General features: G+C 45.9%; 1 protein-coding gene and 1 non-coding gene across 2 annotated transcripts in view; both read right to left on the bottom strand.

The window, feature by feature from the left end:
• Positions 1-25000, bottom strand: part of LOC135106222 (gamma-aminobutyric acid type B receptor subunit 2-like) — an 80460-nt gene that overhangs the window by 18091 nt on the left and 37369 nt on the right. Inside the window, 10 exon segments of the mRNA XM_064014994.1 lie at positions 3913-4032; positions 4664-4799; positions 5875-6016; positions 6019-6111; positions 12441-12501; positions 18799-18981; positions 18983-19016; positions 19772-19830; positions 20841-20873; positions 20875-20970. Of these exon segments, the coding sequence (XP_063871064.1) occupies positions 3913-4032; positions 4664-4799; positions 5875-6016; positions 6019-6111; positions 12441-12501; positions 18799-18981; positions 18983-19016; positions 19772-19830; positions 20841-20873; positions 20875-20970 (957 nt within the window).
• Trnai-aau (transfer RNA isoleucine (anticodon AAU)) lies at positions 21842-21915 on the bottom strand. Its single transcript has one exon. It is a non-coding gene; the product is annotated as a tRNA-Ile (tRNA).

Here is a 25000-nt window from a genome sequence, read left to right on the forward strand (position 1 = left end):
TTTTTCTTTCTTTAACATCCTAACCTATATTTTAAGAAGCTATCCTGTCCTCTGTGTCTCCCTACGTCATCTTCTATTCTGGTGTCCCATTCTCTTTTCTTTTCACTTTATTTCCAAATGAACCCTCTCTTTCCCGTTTGGTCTCACAGTCCCCCTCATCTCTCTCTCTCTCTCTCTCTCTCTCTCTCTCTCTCTCTCTCTCTCTCTCTCTCTCTCTCTCTCTCTCTCTCTCTCTCTCTCTCTCTCTCTCTCTCTCTCTCCCTTCACCCACCAACATCATCTCCATTCTCCAGCATTCCAAACAGCCCATCCATTTACCTCAAAATACCTCCACCTTCGCATGCCATGATTCTCTCCATACTTCTCGCCTCTCCCATTCTACGCCAGCTTTCCCCCCTACTCCTATATCACCCTTCTGACGTCCTCGCCTTCTCTACAACTCTCCTCTCGCCCCGTGCAGCAGCCCCACCCATCAGACACGTCTCTGCACGCCACCCATGTTCGTGTCCTAAACGCTATGTTCTCCCACCTGGACTGTTTTGAAAGGCCAAGGATATTAATTATTACTATTATTATTGGCGGTTTTGCCTATCGACGGTGCAGAATCTCTGTTAAACTCTTACTAGAATCACGAAAACCAACCCAGTCAGTGGAATTAACTTTGTCTCTCCCCACTGAATGGGCCACTAACCCCTTCAGTGGCGGTTAGTCTATTCCCACTCGATGGGACCCTATCCCCGCCCCAGTGGCATTCACTGTCCCTTCTCCCACTGAATGGGTCACCAGCCCTATCGGTGGAGTAGCAAAGGGAGATTGACACGGCGTGCCCGATGCAAGGAGGTTTGTATATTCCTCCTTCCCCCATACAAGTGTGCAGACTGCCTGCCTGGACCAGAGGAAGGCAGACTCGATCAACTTCAAGGAAACTGTGATACCTGAAAAAATAAATTTCGTTCGGAGCCTGAGGGACGTGTCGCCCCACAGCACTCGGGAAGCTGCCCCAGGCTAGGCGCACACGTGCATGGGGGAGCAGTGAGCGTGATAAAGGCTGCTGCTCTTGCCACGCTATGGCGAAGAAAGGTGGATGTATAGACAAGGAGACATGCGTGAAGAAAGATGACTGGAGAAGTGAGTAATGTATGAAGAAATATGGATAGAGACAGTTAGAGGTAGATAAACAAAGGTAGAAGGGGAGAGAGAGAGAGAGAGAGAGAGAGAGAGAGAGAGAGAGAGAGAGAGAGAGAGAGAGAGAGAGAGAGAGAGAGAGAGAGAGAGAGAGAGAGAGAGAGAGAGAGAAATGGTAGAGGAAATAGATGAGCAGAGAAAGAGAGCAGAAGGAATAGTAGTACAGAATGTGAAGGTAGAAATATAGAAGGGAGGAAAGAGGGATGTGTTACAGAAAGCTTCCAAACAGGAAAAATTAAGGAGGAAGAATGTAATGAGAACAAATGGAAGCCAGAAGCAGGCTGAGGGAGGGGATACGGAAGAGGGAGAGAGGGTGGGCAAGGGCAGGGAGGAAGGGGGAAAAGGGTGTAGGCCAAACAGGTAGAAGCCGGAAGGGGGAAGGAAGAAAAATGGGAAGGGTTAGAAAAGTGAGGGAAGGAGGAAAACAGAGTAAAAGGAGAACACTGGAATGTTAACACGGAGGAGCCTGAAGAAGTAGACGAAGGGGGGAAAAATGGAGGGGAGATATGGACGTACAGGATGGGAGAAGAGGAAGATAAGAGAAATGAATGGAAATACAGAAGAAAATGAAAAGCGAAAGAAATTGGTGGCGTAAGAATGAAGAAAACAAAAGAAATGCCTGGAGAAGTAGACGAAAGAGAGAAAAAAGTGGAGGGGTGGATATGGAGGTGCAAGATGGGGGAAGAAAAGTGGAAGGAATGAGTGGAAGGAATAGATGGTGAAAGTATGAAAAAAAGGGAAACGAAAGAGAGACGGGATGAAAAAAAGAGACAGGAAAGAAAAAAAAATAGATGTACATGTGAAAGACAAGGAGATACAGAGGCACAGGATGGAGGAAGAGGAGGAGTAGGATAAGAGAAATGAAGGGAAATACAGAAGAAAATGAAAAGCGGAAGGAATGGAAGGAAAAAAAAATAGATGGTGTAAAAATGAAAATTAAAGAGAAAGAAGAAAAGAGACGGAATGAAAAAAGAGACAGGGAGGAAAAAAGTTATAAAGACTGAAGAATAGAAAACAAACAAAAAAAAAAAAAAGAGAAGAGATAGGAAGAGGAGAACGTAGATGAAGAAAACACTCCACTCCTAACTTATCTACCTACTCTGAGAAGTTTTGGTGGGGTAGAAAGGCGTCTCTTGCCTTACCTGAGGGAGGGGTGGGGAGACAAGTTCACGCCCACAAGATCTATGGGCGTGTGGAGCGTGGAGAAGTGTTCCGGCCACCTCATGAATATTCCACCCTAAACCTTCCACTAACATGTCCTCCTTACCCACCTCCTCCTCCTCCTCCTCCTCTTCCTTGAGCCACTCCAAGGGCGTCACTTTAGAGTAAGGAGTCTGATTCCTGCTCGAGCATGGCCATTTACTGTTGTCTGGAGGAGGAAGAGGAGGAGGAGGAGGAGGAGGAGGAGGAGGAGGAGGAGGAGGAGGAGGAGGAGGAGGACAGGAAGGAGGGCCACATTAATCAGTGAGGCAGGTGTGTGCAAGCAACACCTGGTGGCCGATGACATCTTAACACCTCCCACGTTCACAAACACGTGGGACGGAAGGACAAACAGCAGCAGTTAGTGGGCCGTCATCCTCCCACTCACTGTGCTCTCTGTCTTGCTTATGTTCTTGCTGGCTATCGGTCTGTCTATCAGTTTATCTATCTATTTTTCCGTCTATTTATCTACTTATGTGACTGGATATCTGTTTACTTGTTTATCAGTCTATTCATCTGTTCGTCTTTCTGTCTATTTGTTATTTTGCCTTTCATGTATCAGTGTTTATATATATGTACTCTCTCTGTCTGTCTTTTTGTCTTCTTATCTATCTACCTTTCTATCTATTCATCTGTCTAACTGTACGCCTATTAACCTATTAGTCCGTGAATGCATCCATCGTTTTCGTCTTTTCCTTCTTGGTCTTCCTCGCTCACGAAGAGATTGATATACTAATAGATCGAGTGATTAGCAGAGCCTCACCCAGTTCCCTTCCTGTCTCCTGGCCAATCAACGTTTCTTCCTCACCATCCTCACCTGCACAACACCATCAAATCACATCCTCTCATTCACCCACACCGTCTTTCCTCCCGCCGCTAATAACTCTCACTCCTTTCATTTCTAACCCCTTCTCCCACGCAATTCTTCACCTCTCTTTTCTTCATATAGTCGTAACGCTTCTTCTCGCCACTCACTATCAGTTTTATTTTTATGCGCTTTCTTTTATCTGTTTCATGACGTGCTTTCTCTCTCTCTCTCCACATTTTCAATTACTGTTCACTTTGAGTCATTCCTTTCATATCACCTTCTTTATTCAATCCGATCCTACACTACATCCGATCCTCACTACATATCTTTCTCGTCTCCAGTCACCATTTACACAATCACTACTTTCACCTCACCTTCTTAATCCATGGAACCGTTAACCTCCTTCACTTCCCCCTTACGATCAAACGAAAAATCACCACTCACATCACTAATATTCCACACAACCCTTCACCATTTCTCCTCACCATCATAAGACCATTCACCATCCACTTTAATAACTACAGATCACTATCACCTCTTCTTTCTTCACCAGTCAGTCACACCGCCACCACCAAACCTTCACCATTTCTCCTCATCATCACAAGACCAATCACTGTCCACTTTCAATACCTACAAATCACTACTTCCTCTTCTTCCTTCACCATCAGTCATACTTCCAACATCTCTGCTCATCAGCCAGACCCTCTGTCCCTCCTCACCTTATTCCTCACCACGCCGGCGCTGTTGGACCGGGTGAAGATCTGGTGGACTCGATACGTCTTGGTGAACATAGAACCAAAGGCCAAGGAGAACCCAGCGGAGAGTAGGTACGCCCGAGCCTGTAGGAGTGAAAGAGTGGTGTTGGTGGTGGTGGTGTTGGTGGTAGTGGTGGTGGTAGTGGTTGAAGGAGAAATTAAGAGATGTAATAGAAGAAATGGGGTTAAAAGTTATCATTTCTACTACTACTACTACTACTACTACTACTACTACTATAACAACAACAACAACAACAACAACACTACTACTACTACTACTACTACATTAACAACAACAACAACGACGACAACAAAAACAACAACAACAACAACAACAACAACAACAACAACAACTACTACTACTACTACTACTACTACTACTTCTATTACTACTACAACAACAACAACAACAACAACAACAACAACAACAAAAACAACAACTACTACTATTACTACTACTGTTGTTGCTGCTACCAATAAAGAATAGAAAATATCATTACTACAAGCAATTCTACTAAAATTACTGCAAAAACAAAACAAAAAAATTGACCACCACCATCACCACCACTACTACTACTACTACTACTACTACTACTACCACCAGCACCACCACATACCAAACGAAACCATACTAAAAATAATTACTACCGCCACTACTACCACCACCACCACTACTACTATTACTACTACAACTAATACAACTTATCTCACTCACAGTGCAGACGATGGGGAAACTGTGGGGGCCTGGCAGCGTGGCGTGGTCTAGGCCGAGGAGGATGACAGCAGTGTAGACGAGAACACAGCCGACCACAGTGGTGTTGTTAAGACGAGGGCTGGAGAGCTTGATGTACCTGTGAGGGGTGAAGGTGGAGGGTTAGTAGGTGGGAAGTTGAGACGCGTAGGATTGAGTGGCAGGTTGATACGTGGAAAGCTGAAATATGAGAGATGTTTAATGGTCTCTCTCTCTCTCTCTTTCTCTTTCTCTCTCTCTCTCTCTCACCAGACAAACTCTCGTATTTCAACACCAGTTCCAAATTTAGTGCCTGAAATACACCCACTTCTCCACTTCAAATCACCTGTGTGGACACTTCTAAACTCTCTCTCTCTCTCTCTCTCTCTCTCTCTCTCTCTCTCTCTCTCTCTCTCTCTCTCTCTCTCTCTCTCTCTCTCTCTCTCTCTCTCTCTCTCTCTCATGACAAGATCACCTGGGTCTCACAATAACAGTGATCCAGGTAAACAAAGGTGACACGATACAGGTTGTCACGATCCTTGCACGACTCGGATCCACCTAATAACAGGAGGAGGAGGAGGAGGAGGAGGAGGAGGAGGAGGAGGAAATAGGACGACAACAGATAATTATTAAAGGAAAAGAAAAGGAGATAGAAGACCAGGAGGAGGAGGAGGAGGAGGAGGAGGAGAGATATGACAAGGCAAAGAGGAGAAAAAAATATTAAAAAGAGGTATCTGAGATTGAGGGAAAACTAATAAAAAGAAGAGGAACTGACCACGAGTGGGTAGCAGAGGAGGAGGAGGAGGAGGAGGAGGAGGAGGAGGAGGAGGAGGAGGAGGAGGAGGAGGAGGAGGAGGAGGAGGAGGAGGAGGAGGAGGAGAAGTAATTACGTAGGGAGAGGATGAAAAAGTAAATAGATGAGAGAACTGTAGGAAAAAGAAAAGAAAAACAACAGGAGAGTGAGCGTATGAGAAGGAGGAGGAGGAGGAAAGCGGGAGAAGGAGGCTTTTCTTAATTGCTTTCTCGCTAAAACTGGGGTGGTAAGGAGGCGTGAGTGGGAAGTGGAGAGACTGGCGCGGCGGGAGATCGGTTGGGCAGGGATAAGAGTTAAACTACTCCTGAACACATACACACACACACACACACACACACACACACACACACACACACACACACACACACACACACACACGTACTTGAGCCTCCTGTAGGTGAGGTTGAAGATGAGGAAGGCGAGGGCGAGGAGGATGCCTATGGTGGCCAGCGAGGACATAATGATAAAGGCAGCGGGGGCCACGGTGTCCACTCTCAGTCTGAACACTCTGGAGGTCGGCACTTCCCCCCGGGCCACACCAGCACGCGGCACCCGGGACACGTCAGGTCCAGCCACGCCTCCTCCGGATGGTACAGCGCCACCTTCACCGGTTCGCCATCTGCAGGCACGAACACGAGATTACACTGAGACTGGGTGGAAGTGTAATGGTTTTCGCTGTCAAACTAACAACTGATTACGTGGCGCTAAGAATGACAACGGCATGACTCTACTTGTTTTTCACTAATTTTTGTTGAATTTACGTCTTTCCTTCAATTTCCCCATAAAGTGGTATCTGAAATACTTCACAAATGCTTTTATGAATGAAGGCTCACAAAACCTTCTTAAACTTCTTCAGCTCAAAGATAATGATCTCTTCCTAGCATAATTGGCCAAACACGACATGTATTCCTCCATTCATCATCTCGTCGCATCCTAATCGAATGCAACAGACTTACAAAACACCAGAGTACAAAAGACCATCCTAAACGTTTGCAGCTCCAGATGAATTTGTCCCTCCCAACATGATTATCATTACCACAACATGCAGTCTTCTGTTCAACATCTTACCGCATCCCAATGGAACGAAACAGACTCACAAACAACCCATCTCCAAAATATACATTATCTTCAGCGGTTGGTACACATTTGCTCCCTACTCCCTTAACTCTACGAGTACACACAGTCCTCTATTCACTACCACTTTGCATCTTGACCAAACGAAACAAACTCGCAAAACACCACATCATAAAACCTTCCCAAACTTTTTCAGCGGTGAGACACATTTGCTCTTCCTACCCCGAGTAACCTTCAGGGTCTTCTGTGATCTCTTTCCGCCAGCTGAGAAGACTAGGACGGCTTGCGCTGAGGGTGCCAGGGAGCGTTTTGGGGACTGTGCTGACAAGAGGACGTGTGGACTTGATTTGTGAAGCAGGTCCGAAGGGAGAAGGACGCCGAGAAAGATGGAAGGCGGAACATGCGATCGAGAAATTGGAAGGAAGATGTCAGATAGTGAAGGATAAGATGAAGTGCAAGGTATAAAAGGGAAGTGGGAGGAAAGATGAAAGGCGTGAAAGATGAAGTGAGAGAGAGAAAGAAAAAAGGACACCAAACGATAGAAGAAGAAGAAACTGGAAGGAACGTACATGAGAGATGACTAATAATGAAGGATAAGATGAACTGGAAAATTTAAAAGAGAACTGAGAAGAAAAAATAAAGAAGTCAAAGCTAAGATGAGGGAAACTGGAGATATACGAAAGGGAAATAGGAGAGTTGAAAGAGAAGGAGGGAAGAAGAAACAGGGAAATATAGGAGATAAAAGTGGGTAAGAAGATGAAAAGGAGGAAAGGATAAGATGGAAGAAAGCAAGGATGCAAGATAAAGGAAAAAAAAACATAAATAGAGGAAACTGAAAGGGAAGGAAACATGAAAAAGATAAAAAAAGAAAAAGGAGGGAAGGACAAGTGAAGAACGAGATGAAGAAAACAAGAATGGAAGGTAAAACGAAATAAAAGTGAGGAAAGGTGAAAGGGAAGAAGAAAGAGATAAAAGAAAGAAGGAAAAGAAAAGGGAGATGAAAAATGATAAAATTCTTGAGGGAAGATTCATGGGGAGAAAAAAGTGAACACGAAAGAGGAATGGAAAAATAAAGAAAAAGGGAAGAAAGAAAGGGAGGAAAGACACATTGACTTCGATATTAAAGTTAAAAATACACACGCGAAGGAAATTTGCAAAAATCTAATATTAAATGACATTTGAGGGACAGGAGCAAAACATTACTCTCTCTCTCTCTCTCTCTCTCTCTCTCTCTCTCTCTCTCTCTCTCTCTCTCTCTCTCTGGGTACATTTCTCGCTTTACTTGCAGGATCAAAGAAATGTTCGTCTTTCCTCAGTGATGCAAAAATTCTCTCTCTCTCTCTCTCTCTCTCTCTCTCTCTCTCTCTCTCTCTCTCTCTCTCTCTCTCTCTCTCTCTCTCTCTCTCTCTCTCTCTCTCTCTCTCTCTCTCTCTCTCTCTCTCTCTCTCTCTCTCTCTCTCTCTCTCTCTCTCTCTCTCTCTCTCTCTCTCTCTCTCTCTCTCTCTCTCTCTCTTCCTGCTTGTATTGTTTACTTTTCCATCAGATATCTTTTTCTTTCCTGTCTCTCTCTCTCTCTCTCTCTCTCTCTCTCTCTCTCTCTCTCTCTCTCTCTCTCTCTCTCTCTGTCCTACTTCTCTTCTTTTTCTCCTCTTTCTATCACGACTATACTTTTTTTTTTAACGTGTCTTGTCTGACTGCATGACGTTTGCTACCACTTACTCACTCACTCACTCACTCACTCACGCACTCAGTCACTTCTTATTTTTACCTCTCTTGAACGAAGCCTCACTAGATATTTTTCCCTCACGTACTCTCTCTCTCTCTCTCTCTCTCTCTCTCTCTCTTTCCTCACAGCATATTCTCTTCATCTCCTCTTCCTCCAATTCGTCTGGTTTCCTCATCTCCTTCACAAAATCTTAATAATCTGCTCCTCCTCCTCCTCCTCTTTCTCTTCCCCTTCATCTCCTCATCTCCTCCCTCACAGCATCCAAATCATCTCCCCCACAATCACATCACAAAATACTCATTTCTAATCACCACTATATCAAACTCACAGTCTCCCTACACGACATGTGAATCATTGAACCACACAGCATCTTCACAGCATACTTCTCCGGGTTCCCCTCACAACATCGCCTCCTGTTATCTCTCCCACAGCGTCCCACAGCTCTTGTACCGCCACGCCACCAGGTCTGCGCCAGGTAACTCCCAGAGCCAGGTAGTGAGAAGTGGTAGTTGGTAATAGTTGGTTGTTTGTGTTTCTCAAGCTTTCTGCCCCTGCACACAGACAGACAGACAGACAGACAGACAGATAGGCACACACACACGTGACGGAATGGTGTGTAGTAAATCGGGTGAGGATGAATGGAGAAGTGGTTCTTCCCTCCTCCTCCTCTTCTTTTTCCTCCTCCTCCTCCTCCTCTTCCTCCAAGTAGACCTCGTCTCTGTTACTTTTCTCTCAAATTTCATGTTGTTTTTCCATACGGCATGGTATCATTTCCCTTTTAAGGCCAGCTCCGAATGGAGGGATGTGGGTGGGGGGGTGGGGAGGATCCTTCTCCTGTTGCTATCCTGTCTCTCTCACTAACATTTAGAGTACAATAGTTATCCAGTAAGGACCTCAGGGTCTGTTGCTGTTTTGGACTTCCATTATATTCCTTCTCCTTCTCTTCCGCTTCCTTTTCTTCTTCCTTCTCCCACTCTTCCTTCTCTCCCTCCTCTTCCTCTCTTCTTTCTCTCCAGCTTCCTTCTTTTCCTCCTCCTTCCCTCCCTCCTCTTCCTCTTTTTTTCCTCATCCTCCTTCTCTACCTCTTCCTTCTCCCTTTCCTCTTTCTCCACCTCCTCCACCTCCCCCTCCTCCTTCTCCTTTTCCGCCTTAAAAGGGCCTAAAGATCTGTTGCTGTTTGGCTTTCTTTTGCCTTTGTATTCCTGCTCCTCCTCCGCTTCCTCCTCCTCCTCCTCCTAAAGCAGCGACCGGCCCGGGAGGATAAAGGGATCTTGCCGTAATCTGAGCGTCACAGCCCAGTGCCCTCTGAGAAGACTCCTCGGCTGCTGGGGAGGGAAGGATCACGAAGGATTGGAGGTGTGAAGGAGTACTGGAATAGGTGGATACTGGATTATAAGGATTAGATTAGGATGAGAAGGAATAGAAGTGTACAGTTGTGTTCGTGTTTACTTCAATGGGACAATCTTAAAGTTAATAAAAAAAAATAAAAAATAAAGTAGCTAGCCAACTAATTAACTAACTAGCTGGACAAGTAACTAATTAAATCTACTTCCCTTACTTTCCTTCTCTCATTCGAAGTCCCCACATTGTCACGAATAAACGCCATTTTAACTTATATATTTCAGGGCATAATGAAACAGCAGGGGAATTATGTGAAACCTTATGACAAAATATAAGACATCATACAGACTTGACACTATTGCTGGTAAATCTCTCTCTCTCTCTCTCTCTCTCTCTCTCTCTCTCTCTCTCTCTCTCTCTCTCTCTCTCTCTCTCTCTCAAAAATCTTGCTTCCATTAAGGGTATCAAAGTATTTGCTTAATCATATGCTGGAGAGAGAGAGAGAGAGAGAGAGAGAGAGAGAGAGAGAGAGAGAGAGAGAGAGAGAGAGAGAGAGAGAGAGAGAGAGAGAGAGAGAGAGAGAGAGAGAGAGAGAGAGGATAAAAAGAATGGCAAGGTCACCTTTACCTGTCCCTCTTAATCATCGCTCAGGTATGATTACCCTCTTAATCCCTCGCCTCACCTGTCCTGGGGGGGTAGAAGGAGGAAAAGGAGGAAGAGGAGGAGGAGGAGGAGGAGGAGGAGGAGGAGGAGGAGGAGGAGGAGGAGGAGGAGGAGGAGGAGGAGGAGAAGAAGAGATAGGGGCATTAGGAACGAGGAGAGAGGATAGAAACAGGAAAAGAAAGTAGAAACAGGAACAGGAGTAGAGGAAACAGGAGGAGTGGTGAAGAGGAAAGGAAGTGGACAGTGAGAGAAAGACAGACAGATAAAAGAGAGACATGATAGAAAGCAGGAGAAAAGGTAGAGATGAAGAGAGGGAAACATGAGATACGGGAAGAGGAGACACAGTAGGGAGAAGTGAAGGAAGGAGAGAAGAAGAACAGAGTGCATAAAGGGAGAAAAAAAAAGCAGATAAAGGATAAAGAAAACAGGAAACGTTAGGAGAGGAAATAAATGGCAAGGAGAGGAAGGGACGCATAGAAAGAAAGGTAAAGGTTAGAAAAATGGGAGTAAGAGAAAAGAGATAGAGGAGAGAGAGAGAAGAAAAGGAGATTAAGAGTAGTATTGCTCTGATTACCTTTACATAAGATGGTAAGAGTAGAGAAAAGGGTGGGAAGGAGGATAGGATAAGGAAGAGGAAGGGAGATGGAAGAAAGGAAAGGAAAGGAAGGAAGGTAGGAGGAAGGAGGGGAGTGAAAAGGGATGTTGCTTCACTCACAAACCCAATACCAATTGAACTATGCCAAACAACAGTTTAGAGATCGTTTACCTCTAACTGCTAATTACTGTAACCCCACCGCCTTCTCTCTCTCTCTCTCTCTCTCTCTCTCTCTCTCTCTCTCTCTCTAAAACACCCACGCATTTCCTCTTCTGAAAACAGTTCAGCTAAAAAGTATTTCAGACACGTCTCGAAACCAGTGACAATCTAGTTTCTCTCTCTCTCTCTCTCTCTCTCTCTCTCTCTCTCTCTCTCTCTCTCTCTCTCTCTCTCTCTCTCTCTACGCCACACCCTTTCCTGTGATCTGATTGGGGGACGTTACGCAATCTTGGTACTTTTCTTTTATCTATTTTCCTTCGTTCTTTTTTTTTTTTTTCTAGACTGACGTAATCGTACCATCTTTCCCTGCTGTGTGTGTGTGTGTGTGTGTGTGTGTGTGTGTGTGTATTGAGGAATACCTAAGAAAAACGTTGTTCCCCTGCTCGGCTGTTTGTCACGCCAGTGGCAGGAACAATTGATTTAAGGCAGCGTGATATGAGTAGGCTTGAAAGAAAGTTTGAATCAAGTCAATATATACAATTTATTTACACCAACAACAGAAGAGTTCACTCGTTAAGGGATATTACAGTAACGTGGTGGTGTTATGTCTGACTGCTGGAGAGACTAGCAATACGTCACTGTGTTTTGTTATCAGTTAAACAGTGACATCACTTCACCTAGTTTTAGAGTTTGTTTAGAGTTTGTGCACACATTCACAGCACTGAGTTCAACGGAGACACACCGGCAGGCTTGCTTGGTGGCACTCCTGCCGCACGGCCAGCCCGCTGCTCACTGCCCGTGGAAGATGCCGCCGCCAACATCCAGCGGACGTAGACATAACATCAGCACCTCGTAATCGGTCTGTGCCAGGTGGCGACATCTCAACAGATGCAAAACAATGGAAGTTTCCACAATGGAAGTTTCCTACACCACAAGAACAAAAATCCTACCTATTCCTACCTACCCTACCTATAAGTACAACGTCTGTAATATTACGTTTGGAAGAAGCAGGCCATGTAAGGTTATATAAGTCACCACTGTGTTCTCACCCCCGTGACATCCAATTATCTTCCCTCGTGATGTGTTATTCAACCATGAGAGAGATTATACTTCAATAATGAATCGTAAGGTGTTCTATGGTTTTCTTCAACTGGTAAAGAAAACAGGACGGGACTGAAAAGAAGGCACTAGTATACTTCTACAACTACAGCTACTACTGTTACTACTACTACTACTACTACTACTACTACTACTACTACTACTACTTTCACAACCACCACAACTATCATCGCTAAACCAAGACAGGAAAAAAGATAAAGTATTACAACAATTACTACTACTACTACTACTACTACTACTACTACTACAACAACAACACCTGTGGCCTTACCTTGCACCTGGTGGAAGGCGGTCACCCCCACCCTGTCTGGACAGTCGAAAGAGATCGGACCCTGAGGAATAACAGAAAAAAGACCGGATCAGTACACACACACACACACACACACACACACACACACACACACACACACACACACACACACACACACACACACACACACACACACACGGAGGTGAATCAAGGCAAGGGAGGAAACGAGGAAGAGTAAAGTTACAAAGGAAGACGAGAACGAGGAAGTAAAGAGGGTGAGAAAACGACTGGGAAAGAAGAGATGAAAGAAACGAATGAGGAAGTAAGGGAATTAGCTCACAGATGAGGATGTAAAGTGAGCTGAGAGAGAGAGAGAGAGAGAGAGAGAGAGAGAGAGAGAGAGAGAGAGAGAGAGAGAGAGAGAGAAAGTGTAGATAGTGAATAAGAGAACTTGATAATGAAAAATGACGGAAGTGAATAAAGTTTAGTTGCTGTTTTCTTTATTTCTATCTTTTATTCCTTTTTTCATAATCTACATTCAAAGTTTTGCCATTTTTTTCTTTACTTTCTTTTATTTTTTTTTCGTATCTCTGTATATAGAAAAAAAGACTGATTAGGTGTATGTGCGTATGTATGTTTTTTTTTCAGTTTATTTTCCATACCCACGAGTTATACAAATTCTTATTTATTCATATTCTTATTCATGACTTTTTTCCCCCTCACACATTTCCCGAGACGCGCGAGAGAGTTTGGTAAAAGTATTTTTTTTTCCTCCTTTCCCCTCTTCCGTTTTCCTTTCGCTGTGGAGTTGTGAAAGCGAAGCCATTCCCTCCCAGCCGCTTATTGGCAACAAGATAGCGACACTCTCTCTCTCTCTCTCTCTCTCTCTCTCTCTCTCTCTCTCTCTCTCTCTCTCTCTCTCTCTCTCTCACACACACACACACACACACACACACACACACACACAGAAATGAAAGACAAAGACAACTAATCGAAGTCAAGAAGCAATCATCTTTCAGGTAATACTCCTCCTCCTTCTCCTCCTCCTCCTCCTCCAATCCACCGTCCCTGTACCTGGCCTCCTCCCTCCTCCTCCTCCTCCTCGACACTCGCCTCCCGCCGCAGGTCACCTAGTGCATCGCAATATCACCCATCAAGGAGGTGTGATTAGGAAACACTTTAACTTTACCAATAAACCTCCACAGTCGACAATGCCACCGTCTCCTGCCTCTCCCCTCCCTCTCTCCATCCTCCAGCATGTCCCGCCACTTGTCTCCTCTTCCTCACTGCATCTACTTCACGTTTTCTCTTGCTCTCAGCCATATCCGTTTTCTTTACCTCTCTGTTGTGGTCCCGTAGCTACTGATACAACTTGTGATACGCAGATTGTTAAATATGATGAGGTAATGTTAAAAATAACACTGAAAAACACACCAAAATGCGTAATCTTCAACAGACACGTGGATTTAGCAACTGGGAAAGAGAGGGCGTGATTGAAATGTACACATAATTCAAGGGAACATTATGACAAGGTAATATTACGAGAACTATACTACTCAGCTTTTCCCCCTTGCACAGAATCCCTCAGCGCCTCCGTCATAAGCCGTGCAGAGGCGGATCATGAGCCTGAGAGGAAGCAAGGATGCCGCCTTTCCACCTGCCCCCTCTCCTGAACCTACCTGAGACGCTGCGGGGGCGGGGATTAACGAGGGCAATTTTGTGCTTAACTACGCTCATTTTCGTGCACGTGAGGGGGAAAAACGGGGGTGTGGAGGCGTAATCTTACCCTCCTCCTCCTCTTCCTGTGTGTCTTGCAGGCGGAGAGCAGAATGAAAGGGCAGTTTTCACTTTCACACTCTTATTAACTCTTGCTATGGATGTTTAAACAGTTTATACGTTCTTACATTTTTTTTTCTGAGCATGGCGTGAGACGGAGAAGTGTAGTTTTCCGAGAATGGATTGTGCAGTACAGGGAGAGAGAAGGGAGGTGGGAGAGAGGAATGGTGGAGGAAGAAGTGAGATGATGAAAGAAAAGTTTGTAGACCAAGCAATATTAACTTGGTAACAAGCTGATATTGCACGCTGGTACAGAATATATTAATTTTTCTCAGCCGGCCGGAGAGAGAGAGAGAGAGAGAGAGAGAGAGAGAGAGAGAGAGAGAGAGAGAGAGAGAGAGAGAGAGAGAGAGAGAGATGCCTTCCGTGTATTGATATTGAGATCTTATATCAAGTAAAGTGAAGTACAAGTGTCTTCCCCATTGCTTCCTGCCTCTCCTGGTGTGTCCACGCTTCCTGACGTCTGATTGTAGCGGCGGCAAGGACCACTCCATTGCTTGGGCTCCAATTAGTCCCCGCCGAGCTACGTCTTTCCTCGCCCCATTAACCCTTCACTGCTATATGCAATAGTTCACCGCTAAAATGAATGTATGAAATCTTTATAAACACCTGCGAGAAAGAAGGGGATGAAAAGGAACACACTTTGCAATTTCTGGCCAGTATGATGTTTGAAGATGACTAGAACAAGAAATGTCCCGAGTGGTTAGTGGTTAACTGACTCATTATTTATAAGTGATTAACCTTTTTACTGCTATGGTAATATTTTCTGTTAACATTCAGGGCGCTGTGAAAAAAAAAGATAGTTTGCATGAAGAAATACACAAGAAAAAAAAAAGATTTATCGGTGTCTTATCGATACTACATAGCTATTTAAGAGACTCTTGTACCAAAAATATGCCTTAGAACGTTGTAAGCGGATATGGGGAGAAATTAATCCAGCAGTGAGTGGGTCAAGGAAAGAGATAACCAATAGCAATGAATGGGTTAGCTCGTTGCTCTCCGCACGTCATGATGGTCAGCTTACAGTCCTTCATGGCAGGCGGACACGGGATGTTAGTCTTCACACGGCTAATCTGCTATTTCTCGGTCTTCTCCATACACCTTCCTACTGCACCTTTATTTTCTCATAGCTTTCTGTGGAATTCGTCCACACTGCCTGGCTGCTCTGTCCCATTTGCTGGTGACATTTCCAGTGTTCAAGTAGTTACGCTTCTCTTACTGTATATTATGATGCAATAACTGAAATGACTACGTAACGAGTGGCGGGTAGACAACAACCACGCTAGCCTTGCCTCGCTCCTGCCACGTGCTGATCACTTGGAACCTCAGATGATTCTCAAAAGACAGTCTTTACTGGGACAGAAACGTAAATACCACATAGTAAGATACACAGACTGCGTGTTTATAAATGCAACATAACAAAGCTTTAATTAGAAATCCCGCTCAATGCCACCAACGAAAAGATGAAGCTGGTGGGTGGTGGGGGTGAGGCCTGGGCAGAGGCTACCAGCTGCTCCTACTCCCACCTCCCTGCCTTCCCCACGCCTTTCTCAGTTAGTACCTTATGTAGAGCTTTCTCTTATTCTTTCCCGATACTACTGGGTATGAAAAATGCATATCAGTGTTGCATATAAAAAGCTGCAATAATTTAGAAGACGAGAGGTTTCAGCACAGGAAGGATCTAGTGCTGTGGTGGATCGCTTGTGTGGCATGAGTGACACCTGCGGTAATAGAAGTACTTGGTAACACTGTATCTGAACAGGATGACCCTAGGATAGATCTGAGAAGGATATACATGTGTGTTAAGGGAATAACGTCCTGCTGCCCGCTCCTAGCAACAGCGATGAATGGGTAACGCTGGGGGACATGAGGGAGGGTGGAGGAGCGTGGCCAGGAGCTGGGAATCCAAGTGAAGCGTTCCGAACCCTTGGCCGAACTTTACTTTCTCGTACTTCTCACTTCATTAATGACTTTATACAGTTTGGTGCATGACACTGTACGTAAGCTTCACTTGACCATATACTGGGATGCGATAAATGTTAGAGCATGAGCCGTGTGTGTGTGTGTGTGTGTGTGTGTGTGTGTGTGTGTGTGTTCAAAAGTACCAACTATTGCTTCAAACAGACCCCGAACTTTGGCCGCTTCCCAGACGAGGACGCGATTTATTTCTTAGCTGGAGGCGGTGTGCGGCGGCCGTGCGTTTTATCATGGGTGTGTGAGGCGGGCTTGCGTTCCATGGCGGGCGTGTGTTCCGTCGCGGGCATGGGTGTGTGCAGCTGCCGTGGCTGTGTGCGGCGGGAGGCGTTCTGTCGCAGGTGTGGGTGTGTGTGATAGTGAGCGTAATCAAGCCATCGGTGTCTTCCCTCGTGTCGTCTTCATCGAATCGGTAAGTGCAGGTTCCAGTCCCGCTGCGCTATTTGTGCAGGGGTAATCATTATTATTGATCATCTAATATCCCCGCCAGCAAAGTTGTGGTTGCAGGGGAGGGAGGCTGGTGACTGTCTGGCTCAGGGCTCACATGAAGTGCATCGTGTGTAGCATTTATTGATACGAGATATGAAAGTAATCCACAGAAATGAATAATTGATTACTGAAACAAATTTAAACGAGGTTAATTATGATAGTTTTTTTTGGTTTCAGGTGGTGAGTACCCCTACACAGCTCATCGCGGGACGAGGGACAACGAGGGACAGCCATACCGCCGCTGCGAACCAGATAAGGAAAAATTTAGTTTCCTAGGCGTTAGGGCGATAGGATGTGAGCCTTCAAACCCCTCCTTGCCTTTCAGGTACACTAATACTATAGATTATTCCACAGCAGTACCTTTGGTTGTGCACCGCAGCTGTGTACCAACACAGCGATAGATGCTGAGGCAAGGAATGTTACGGGAGCGCTGCATCTGGTTGGGTAAGTGCAGTAGTTTGTAACTTTAAGCATGGTTGAACAACGCGAATATTCTTTTCCATTTAAGTGTTCCTGCTACAGCCACAGTGTGGGTGAGTGGGAGTGATCTTTTGCAGCGCAATGTCGGGAACTGCACCAGTAACAAGATTACGAGGAAGAAACGTACGAAGGTACAAACTCAGGAGGAAAAGTTCAAGAAGAGGATAAGGGTTGCTCAGCTACAGTGAAGCCAAGTTCAGACTGTGGAAGTTTCCAAGTAACAAAGCATTCTAGCGGAAGCAACTCTTTGCACAGGTGTGGAAAGGAAGTAAGTGGTGAGCCTCGATTTACTACAACACTACCTTCCTCTTGGAGATTCTAACAAAAACTTCCCTTGCAGGTTCTAACAAAAGCTTCCCTTGCAGGTTCTAACAAAAGCTTCCCTTGCAGATTCTAACAAAAACTTCCCTTGCAGGTTCTAACAAAAGCTTCCCTTGCAGGTTCTAACAAAAGCTTCCCTTGCAGGTTTCTAACAAAAACTTCCCTTGCAGGTTCTAACAAAAACTTCCCTTGCAGGTTCTAACAAAAACTTCCCTTGCAGGTTCTAACAAAAACTTCCCTTGCAGGTTCTAACAAAAACTTCCCTTTCAGGTTCTAACAAACTTTCCTCGCAGATCCTGATGAAAACTAACCTTGCAGATTCTAATGGAAACCTCACTTCACTTGCAGGTACTAATGAAAACTTCCCTTGCAGGGTCTAATAAAATCTTCCCTTTACTGTTCTAATAAAAAAAAAAACTTTCCTTGCAGGTTTAAACAAACTTCCCTTGCAGGTTCTGACGAAAACTTCTGCAGTTTTTAAGAAAGCTTTCCCTTTCAAGTTGTACTAATTTTTTTTCTTTCCAGGTTGTAATGATTTAAGAACGCTCTAGTATATTTTCTTTATTACGGCGAGGTACTTGCAAGCGAAACCCAAGATGCTGACTGGTGACACTGACGCCGCGAGTGACCAGATGACTGATGCTGTGAGTGCCCAGGTGAGGCCGACGCAAGTGCTCAGGTGAGGCTGACGCCGAGTGAACAGAGAGGATGACGCGAGTGGCCAGAAGAGTGACGCGAGTAACCAGAAGACTGACGAGTGCCCAGAAGAGACTGCTGCGAGTGCCCTGGTACTGTTTGGCTTGGACGAAGACTGTCACGAGATTCTGCAGTATCGCTCTCGGTCAGAAAAATATCGCGAAGAAATTAGGAACGACTTGTAAAGAATTAGGGATGACTATTGTACTAAAGTGTTAAGTGTGGAACATGCCTAAAAACTCTTTCTCATAAGACCGAAAGGAAGAGTGATTGTCCACTGTCAGAAATTTTAGAGATGCTGATTGTTATGAAATTAAAGCTTTTAAAAAATTAGAAGTTTTGTATTCTTTATTTAAGTGTGTGTGTGTGTGTGTGTGTGTGTGTGTGTGTGTAAGGACGGGTGCGTGCGCGTGGTGAGTGGATGGATGGGTGAGATCAATAGAATGAGAACAAAAGTAAGTGAACAGATAGAAGAAAAAGTAAAAACGAAAAAAAATATATAACAAAAAGGAAAAACAAGTGAAAAACGAAAAAAAAATCACTAATGAAGAAAGAAACACATGAAACAGGGCCACACACTCACCGACACGCCGCGGAACCTCAGTGCTTGCAGAGTCTCCAGCATCTGGTCTGCCAAGTCCTCGCGGGAGTAGTCGAAAGTGTCAAGCTCAAACCCACCGCCTGTCCCACCCACCACCTCCACCTCCACCACCTTCTGCTGGCCCCTCTTCTCTCCTCGCGCCGTCACTAGATTTCCAGGCGTGGGGGTCCTCCTGCAGCTTAGCAAGGCGACCCAGTATCCTGCGCGGGGGAGGGAAGGATTTGTTGTAAGAGTACAGTCAGATTAAAGGAAGGATTTTTTATTTATTTATTTATTTTATATATTTATTTATTTTTTTTATTTTAAGGTTCTCATATCAAAATCTTGATTTTTTCTTTAGAGGGAAGGTTTTGACATGATTGAAGTGTTATTTTTTTCGTTTTGTTTCGATTCTCTCTCTCTCTCTCTCTCTCTCTCTCTCTCTCTCTCTCTCTCTCTCTCTCTCTCTCTCTCTCTCTCTCTCTCTCTCTCTCTCTCTCTCCTCTTCTCTCTCTCTCTCTCTCTCTTTCTCTCTTTCTCTCTCTCTCTGTGTGTGTGTGTAACAAATTGTACTACTACTACTACTACTACTACTACTACTACTACTACTACTACTACTACTACTACAGCTACAGCTACTGCTACTGCTACTACTGACAATACGAGTACCTTTCTGCTGCTACTTCTATTTTTTTCTCTCTCTACGAAACAAAGGCAAGTAGATCGAAGGTGTGTGTGTGTGTGTGTGTGTGTGTGTGTGTGTGTGTGTGTTTGTGTGTCAGAGATCAACAAGGCACGAAAGTATATTTTTAGATGAGTAGTTCATACCCAAATAGTTACTTGAGGAGAGGAGGAGGAGGAGGAGGAAGAGGAGGAGAAGGAGGACCAAGGGACAGGAACGAAAAAAAAAAAAAAACTTATTAGTCGGCAGTGGAGGAGGTCAAGCTGTCGTTCTTGAAAGTTGTACGCCACTTACCAGCTCATTGTAGGTTTGGTGGAGTTCCCGGGGAGTTTGTGGACGCCTGAGCTGCACGCCTGGAGGAGGAGGAGGAGGAGGCGTGGCGGCGGAGTGTGGAGAGAAGAGGGTCGTGGATGAGAACACCGGGGAGGGGGAGCGGCCATACAGTAAGTAAGAGGGGCAGTGGGGAAGAAGGAGGAGAAACAGAAAGAGGAGGATCAGGAGGAGGAGATATGTAAATGGTCGATCATGAGTAAAGACAGAGGAGAAGACGAAGGAGGAGGAAAGAGAAGGAGGAGGAGGAGCAGGAGGAGGAATATGTGAGTGAGCGGTCATAAGGAGGAGCAGTGGAGAAGACGAAGGAGAAACAGAAGAAAAAGGAGGAGGATCAGGAGGAGATAAGTAAGTCGGGGATTATGAGGAAGAGGAGGAGGAGTAGGGAAGACGAAGGAGGAGATAAAAGGAGACGCAGGAGGAGGAGGAATATGTAAGTGGGCGGTCATGAGGGAGAAAGATAACAAGAAGGAGAAGGAGGAGGAGGAGGAGGAGGAGGAGGAGGAAGAGGAGGAGGAGGAGGAGGAGGAAGACATAAGTAGGCGGTCATGAGGAAGAGGCGCCGCTTGAAGGAGAGAGAAAAATTTACAAGTGCCATTCTTCTTCTTCTTATTATTATTATTATTCTACCAGCGGCATATATATATATTTTGTTTTTTGAAGTGGTGTAAAAAATATAAATTGTGACTCTCAGTAAACCAGTCACTGGGTAATGCTGCAGGTAAGAGACACAGAAACGAGACGAAAAAGTGAAAATAAAATAAAAAGGAAAAGAAAAAAAATAGAAAACAATGAGGGGAAAATGAATATACTGAGGAAAAAAAAACTGCACAAATTTGGATAATAAGAAAAATGAAAAGGGAAGAGAAGAAAGAAAACGGAAGACAGACAGTGAGAAGGGACACGTGAGGGAGCGCCGTTTCAAAGCTAACACTCCCGACCAACAACTCAACTCAAGGGGAAAAGACGGAAAGTGAGTGTGAGAAAACAGACATTTAAATACCACTGGAGACAGATACCCAGCCCCCCTCACCTGGTCATCCTGCTTCCTGGAGCCACGAGCGACCCTTCTCCAGCCGTTCCGAGTTGACCTCCCTCTTGACGACGGCGTGACGGCGCTGCTTCCGACCTGACGCCTCCTCCCGCGCCGCCTCCACGCCCATCTGAGGAAGACAAGGCGCGATCCGAACATTTGCTATCATTACAGTTTGTTGCTGAGGGATTTTATCAGAGAGAGAGAGAGAGAGAGGGAGAGAGAGAGAGGAGAGAGAGAGAGAGAGAGAGAGAGAGAGAGAGAGAGAGAGTCATGTAACTCGGCAAAACAAAGACAACTAGGCCAAGACAAGCCTCTGGGGGGACGGAGACAGAAAGACACGAGGCGAGGCATACAGACAGGACATCTCACTGGGGACACAAGTACACACACACACACACACACACACACACACACACACACACACACACACACACACACACACAGAAGGGAGGGCCGTACGAGGCAGATTAAAACGAAATGAGAATGTCAACTACACCCAAACACACACAGACATACGCTAAATGAACGCATCCTTCAAATGGTCGCTTCTCGCAGCGGGTGACGAAGGGACACCGCCCGCCTGGACAAGACACGGTCGCCACACAGCCCCCACGGCCGCGCCTCCTCCAGGGACGCTATCCGGGGAGTGAAATTTGCATAAACACTTTCTACGAGACGAGGGATGAAAGAGACTCCTGGAAAAAGCGTGATTGTGAAAGAAAGAGAGAGAGAGAGAGAGAAAGAGAGAGAGAGTAGTAATAGTAGTAGTGGTAGTAGTAGCAGTAGTGATGATATGAGTGAAGGCCGCGCGGGGACAGCAATCTTAAATACAAGTAGTTGGAATCACCGTCGCTCCGTCACATGGGCGGCCCCTCACTCCACGCCACTGTGCGCCCCGCTGGTGACAAGGGGACGACTGTGATGGAGCTGTGCGATTCTCAGTTTAAGGAGAGATCTGAATCCAATCTTCTTTCTAAAAAATAAAGGAACTCTTAGCTTGGCCTGTAAGGGGATCGAACCCTCGACATCCGCGTTATTAGCACGGCGCTCTGACCAACTGAGCTAACAGGCCGCTGCAGTGAAGGGAAACTAATACGTAAATAGTAAACATGTGAGGTGTGGTTTTATCAGCGAGATATATTTGATGTTTTATCCCCTCGGTGTCTTAAAGATCACGGCAGAAAAATAAATGAGATAAAAGATAAGGTGAGGGAGCAGCTGTCGTCAGGTTGTAGCTAAGGTCTGGGACGCAAGCAAAGTACATAATACCTGTGTAGTGTACATGCTCTGGGATGCGTGAGCCTTCCAGACGCTCTCTTCCCAACACTAGCGTCGCTGCCTATTACCCTCCTCTAAGCACAACTACACTTCTCCCAAGCTACAAGAGTAGGGTAATCGCCATGGTCACCACCAAAGCAGCCTCTGACACGTACATCACTTGCAGCGAGACCCTGACAGAGGAAAGTCGTGCTATCGGACCTCCGCCATCAGCTGGTGAGAAACACTGAGGCAACGGACAAGAGCGCCGAAAAACTCCCAGAGACGTTCCCTGATCGCTGTTCGACATGCCAAAGGAAACTCTCCGCGACTCGAAAAGGACACACTCACAGAAAATGCAGCGGGAAAAACACCACCACCATGGGGGATCACCAGATGTCAGAGCTGGGACTTCTCCTAATGTCGAAGCTTCCTACAGGAGAAGCAGGACTCGCCGGCAGGAGATCTGAGCACAACACCTCCTGCAGTGGGGGGAACCCTGAGGTCTGCCGGACACCACGTGGTGATAAATGTCCACCTAAAACCATCTTCAACAATGAAGGGTGTCCTGAGCCCTTCTGGAGACCTCCCCGTGACGACAGACGTGCAGTGATAACCCTCTCCTGCAATGACGGGCGTCCTAAAGCCTCCCAGAAACCCTGCACCTTGTAATGAGCCTCCAGTGATGCCCCTCTCCAGCAATGACGGGCGTCCTGAAGCCTCTCAGAAACCAGTACTTTGTAATGAGCCTCCAGTGATGCCCCTCTCCAGCAATAAGGGGCGTCCTGAAACCTCCCAGAAACCTGCACCTTGTAATGAGCTTCCAGTAATATCCCTCCCCAGCAAAGGGGGGGCATAGCGAGGCCTTCCAGAGACCTTGTGACAGGCGTCCAGTGAGCACCATTTCTGCCAATGAGGGAGGTGTTGGGGCTTCTCAAAAACCTACGTGTGGAAGTAAGCATCCAGTGCATACCCTCCACAACCAAAGATGTGTGTCCTGAAGCCTCCGGGACACCCCAGCTGAGTCCAAGCCGACCAGTGAGAAACCTTGCTTGTAATGGGACACCTCCTGAAATCTTCCGTAAGCCTTCGTGTGGTGATAGACTTGGAAAAACTCTCTCCAGCAAGAAAGGGCATCCTGTGGCTTCCAAGAAGACGGTACGGGTTGATAAGCGTCCAGCGAACACCACCTCCAACACTAAGGCGCATCCCAGAGCCTTCCAGACACCTCGCAGTGACAGGCGTCCGGTGCATACTATCTCCGGAACACAATGTGCTGACAGGCATCCAAAGACAACTCTCTCCAGCAATGCGGGGCATCCTGGAGCCTCTGGGACACCTCGATGTGGTGATAAACATTCAGTAATAACTCTCTCCAGCAGTGAGGGACGTCATGGAACTTCTGGGACACCTCAATGTGACGATAAACATCCAGTAATAACTCTCTCCTGCAATGAGGGGCGTCTTGAAGCCTCCCCAGAAAGCCTTACATGGCCACAGTAATGACAGACGCCCAATGAACACCACCTCCTGCAATGAGTGGAGCCTTCAGGCCTCCAGGAAACCCCGATCAGTGCACACCACCTACAGCAATGAAGAGTGCACTGATTACTCCCGGGCACCATGCAGCGATGGGCGTCCAGTACAAACACTCCTCAATAAAGAGGGGTGTCCTGAGGCCGCCCACAAGCGTGGTGATCAGCGTCCAGTGAGCACCATCCCCAGCAGTGACGGCTGCCCCTGGAGACTACACAGCAGGGGGAGAGACTCAGCACGTGAAGATACAGACGACAGAGGCGAGTGCAGCCCCACAGGACGCCCCAGCAACCACAAACCTTACTGATTCCGGTGATCAATCCGATGAGACGTGCAAATTCTGGAGTGTGCCTTCCAAGTTCCGCTGGATCTTCAGGTATCCGAAATTCCAGCGTAACCTGCAGAGGAGCTACATGGTCGAGACGTGGTTCAGTGGCGCGAAGAAAGGCCTCTTCATCAAGGGCGAGAGAGAAGATGTCATCGCGTGCACCAGATACCTGAAGATGATGGTGGCACAGTGGCGGCAGCGGGACAGGCAGTGTGCTGACGGGGGGGCCCTTTAGCACCCGCCTCTGTGCTGGGCTGCGGTATCTGAGTGACGCAATCTGTTCTTCCCCCCACCCCCCCATTGCACGGAATATTGCCATTATACATTATGTGTGTGTATGTGTTAAAGTGAACGACGGTGATATCTTTGGTGCGTTACTTATTTATTTATTTTTTTTTTTTATACATTTAAAAGATGGTATTATGTTTGGTACTCATTGTTCCATGTAATACTTCACATTATATAACAAATGTATATGTATGATGAGGAAATACATAGGACTATACACATGAGGTAAAGAATTTCCTTCACCTCAAAGAACTGGTGGCTGAATTTTAAAAGGTTAGTTTATTTCATAACTCTCTCTCTCTCTCTCTCTCTCTCTCTCTCTCTCTCTCTCTCTCTCTCTCTCTCTCTCTCTCTCTCTCTCTCTCTCTCTCTCTCTCTCTCTCTCTCTCTCTCTCTCTCTCTCTCTCTTTCTCCTGTCTATCTATCTATCTATCCCTTAACGGAAAAAAAAAAACTACAATCTGCTACTTGATCTCCTTCCTCCTAAGTCTCTGAAAGCCTTATGGTGAAAGAAAAAGGAAAGCTAAATCGCCTTATATCTGTAGTCACCATTCTGGTCTTATTAACTGAAGTGACTGTTCTTTTTACCACAAAGTTGACAGGCTCCTCAGGACAATGTCGTTGGCAGAGGTTGACATCGGGAAGTTGAGAAGTTGAGAAGTGCTATAGAGAAGAACGAAGACTTGATATACTACTAATATACTACTACCTCTGCACCAGGAAACAAGAGGGAACACAAAGGAAGACC

The sequence above is a fragment of the Scylla paramamosain genome, chromosome 13 (genome assembly GCF_035594125.1).
Source record: "Scylla paramamosain isolate STU-SP2022 chromosome 13, ASM3559412v1, whole genome shotgun sequence".
NCBI classification, from domain to species: Eukaryota; Metazoa; Arthropoda; class Malacostraca; order Decapoda; family Portunidae; genus Scylla; species Scylla paramamosain.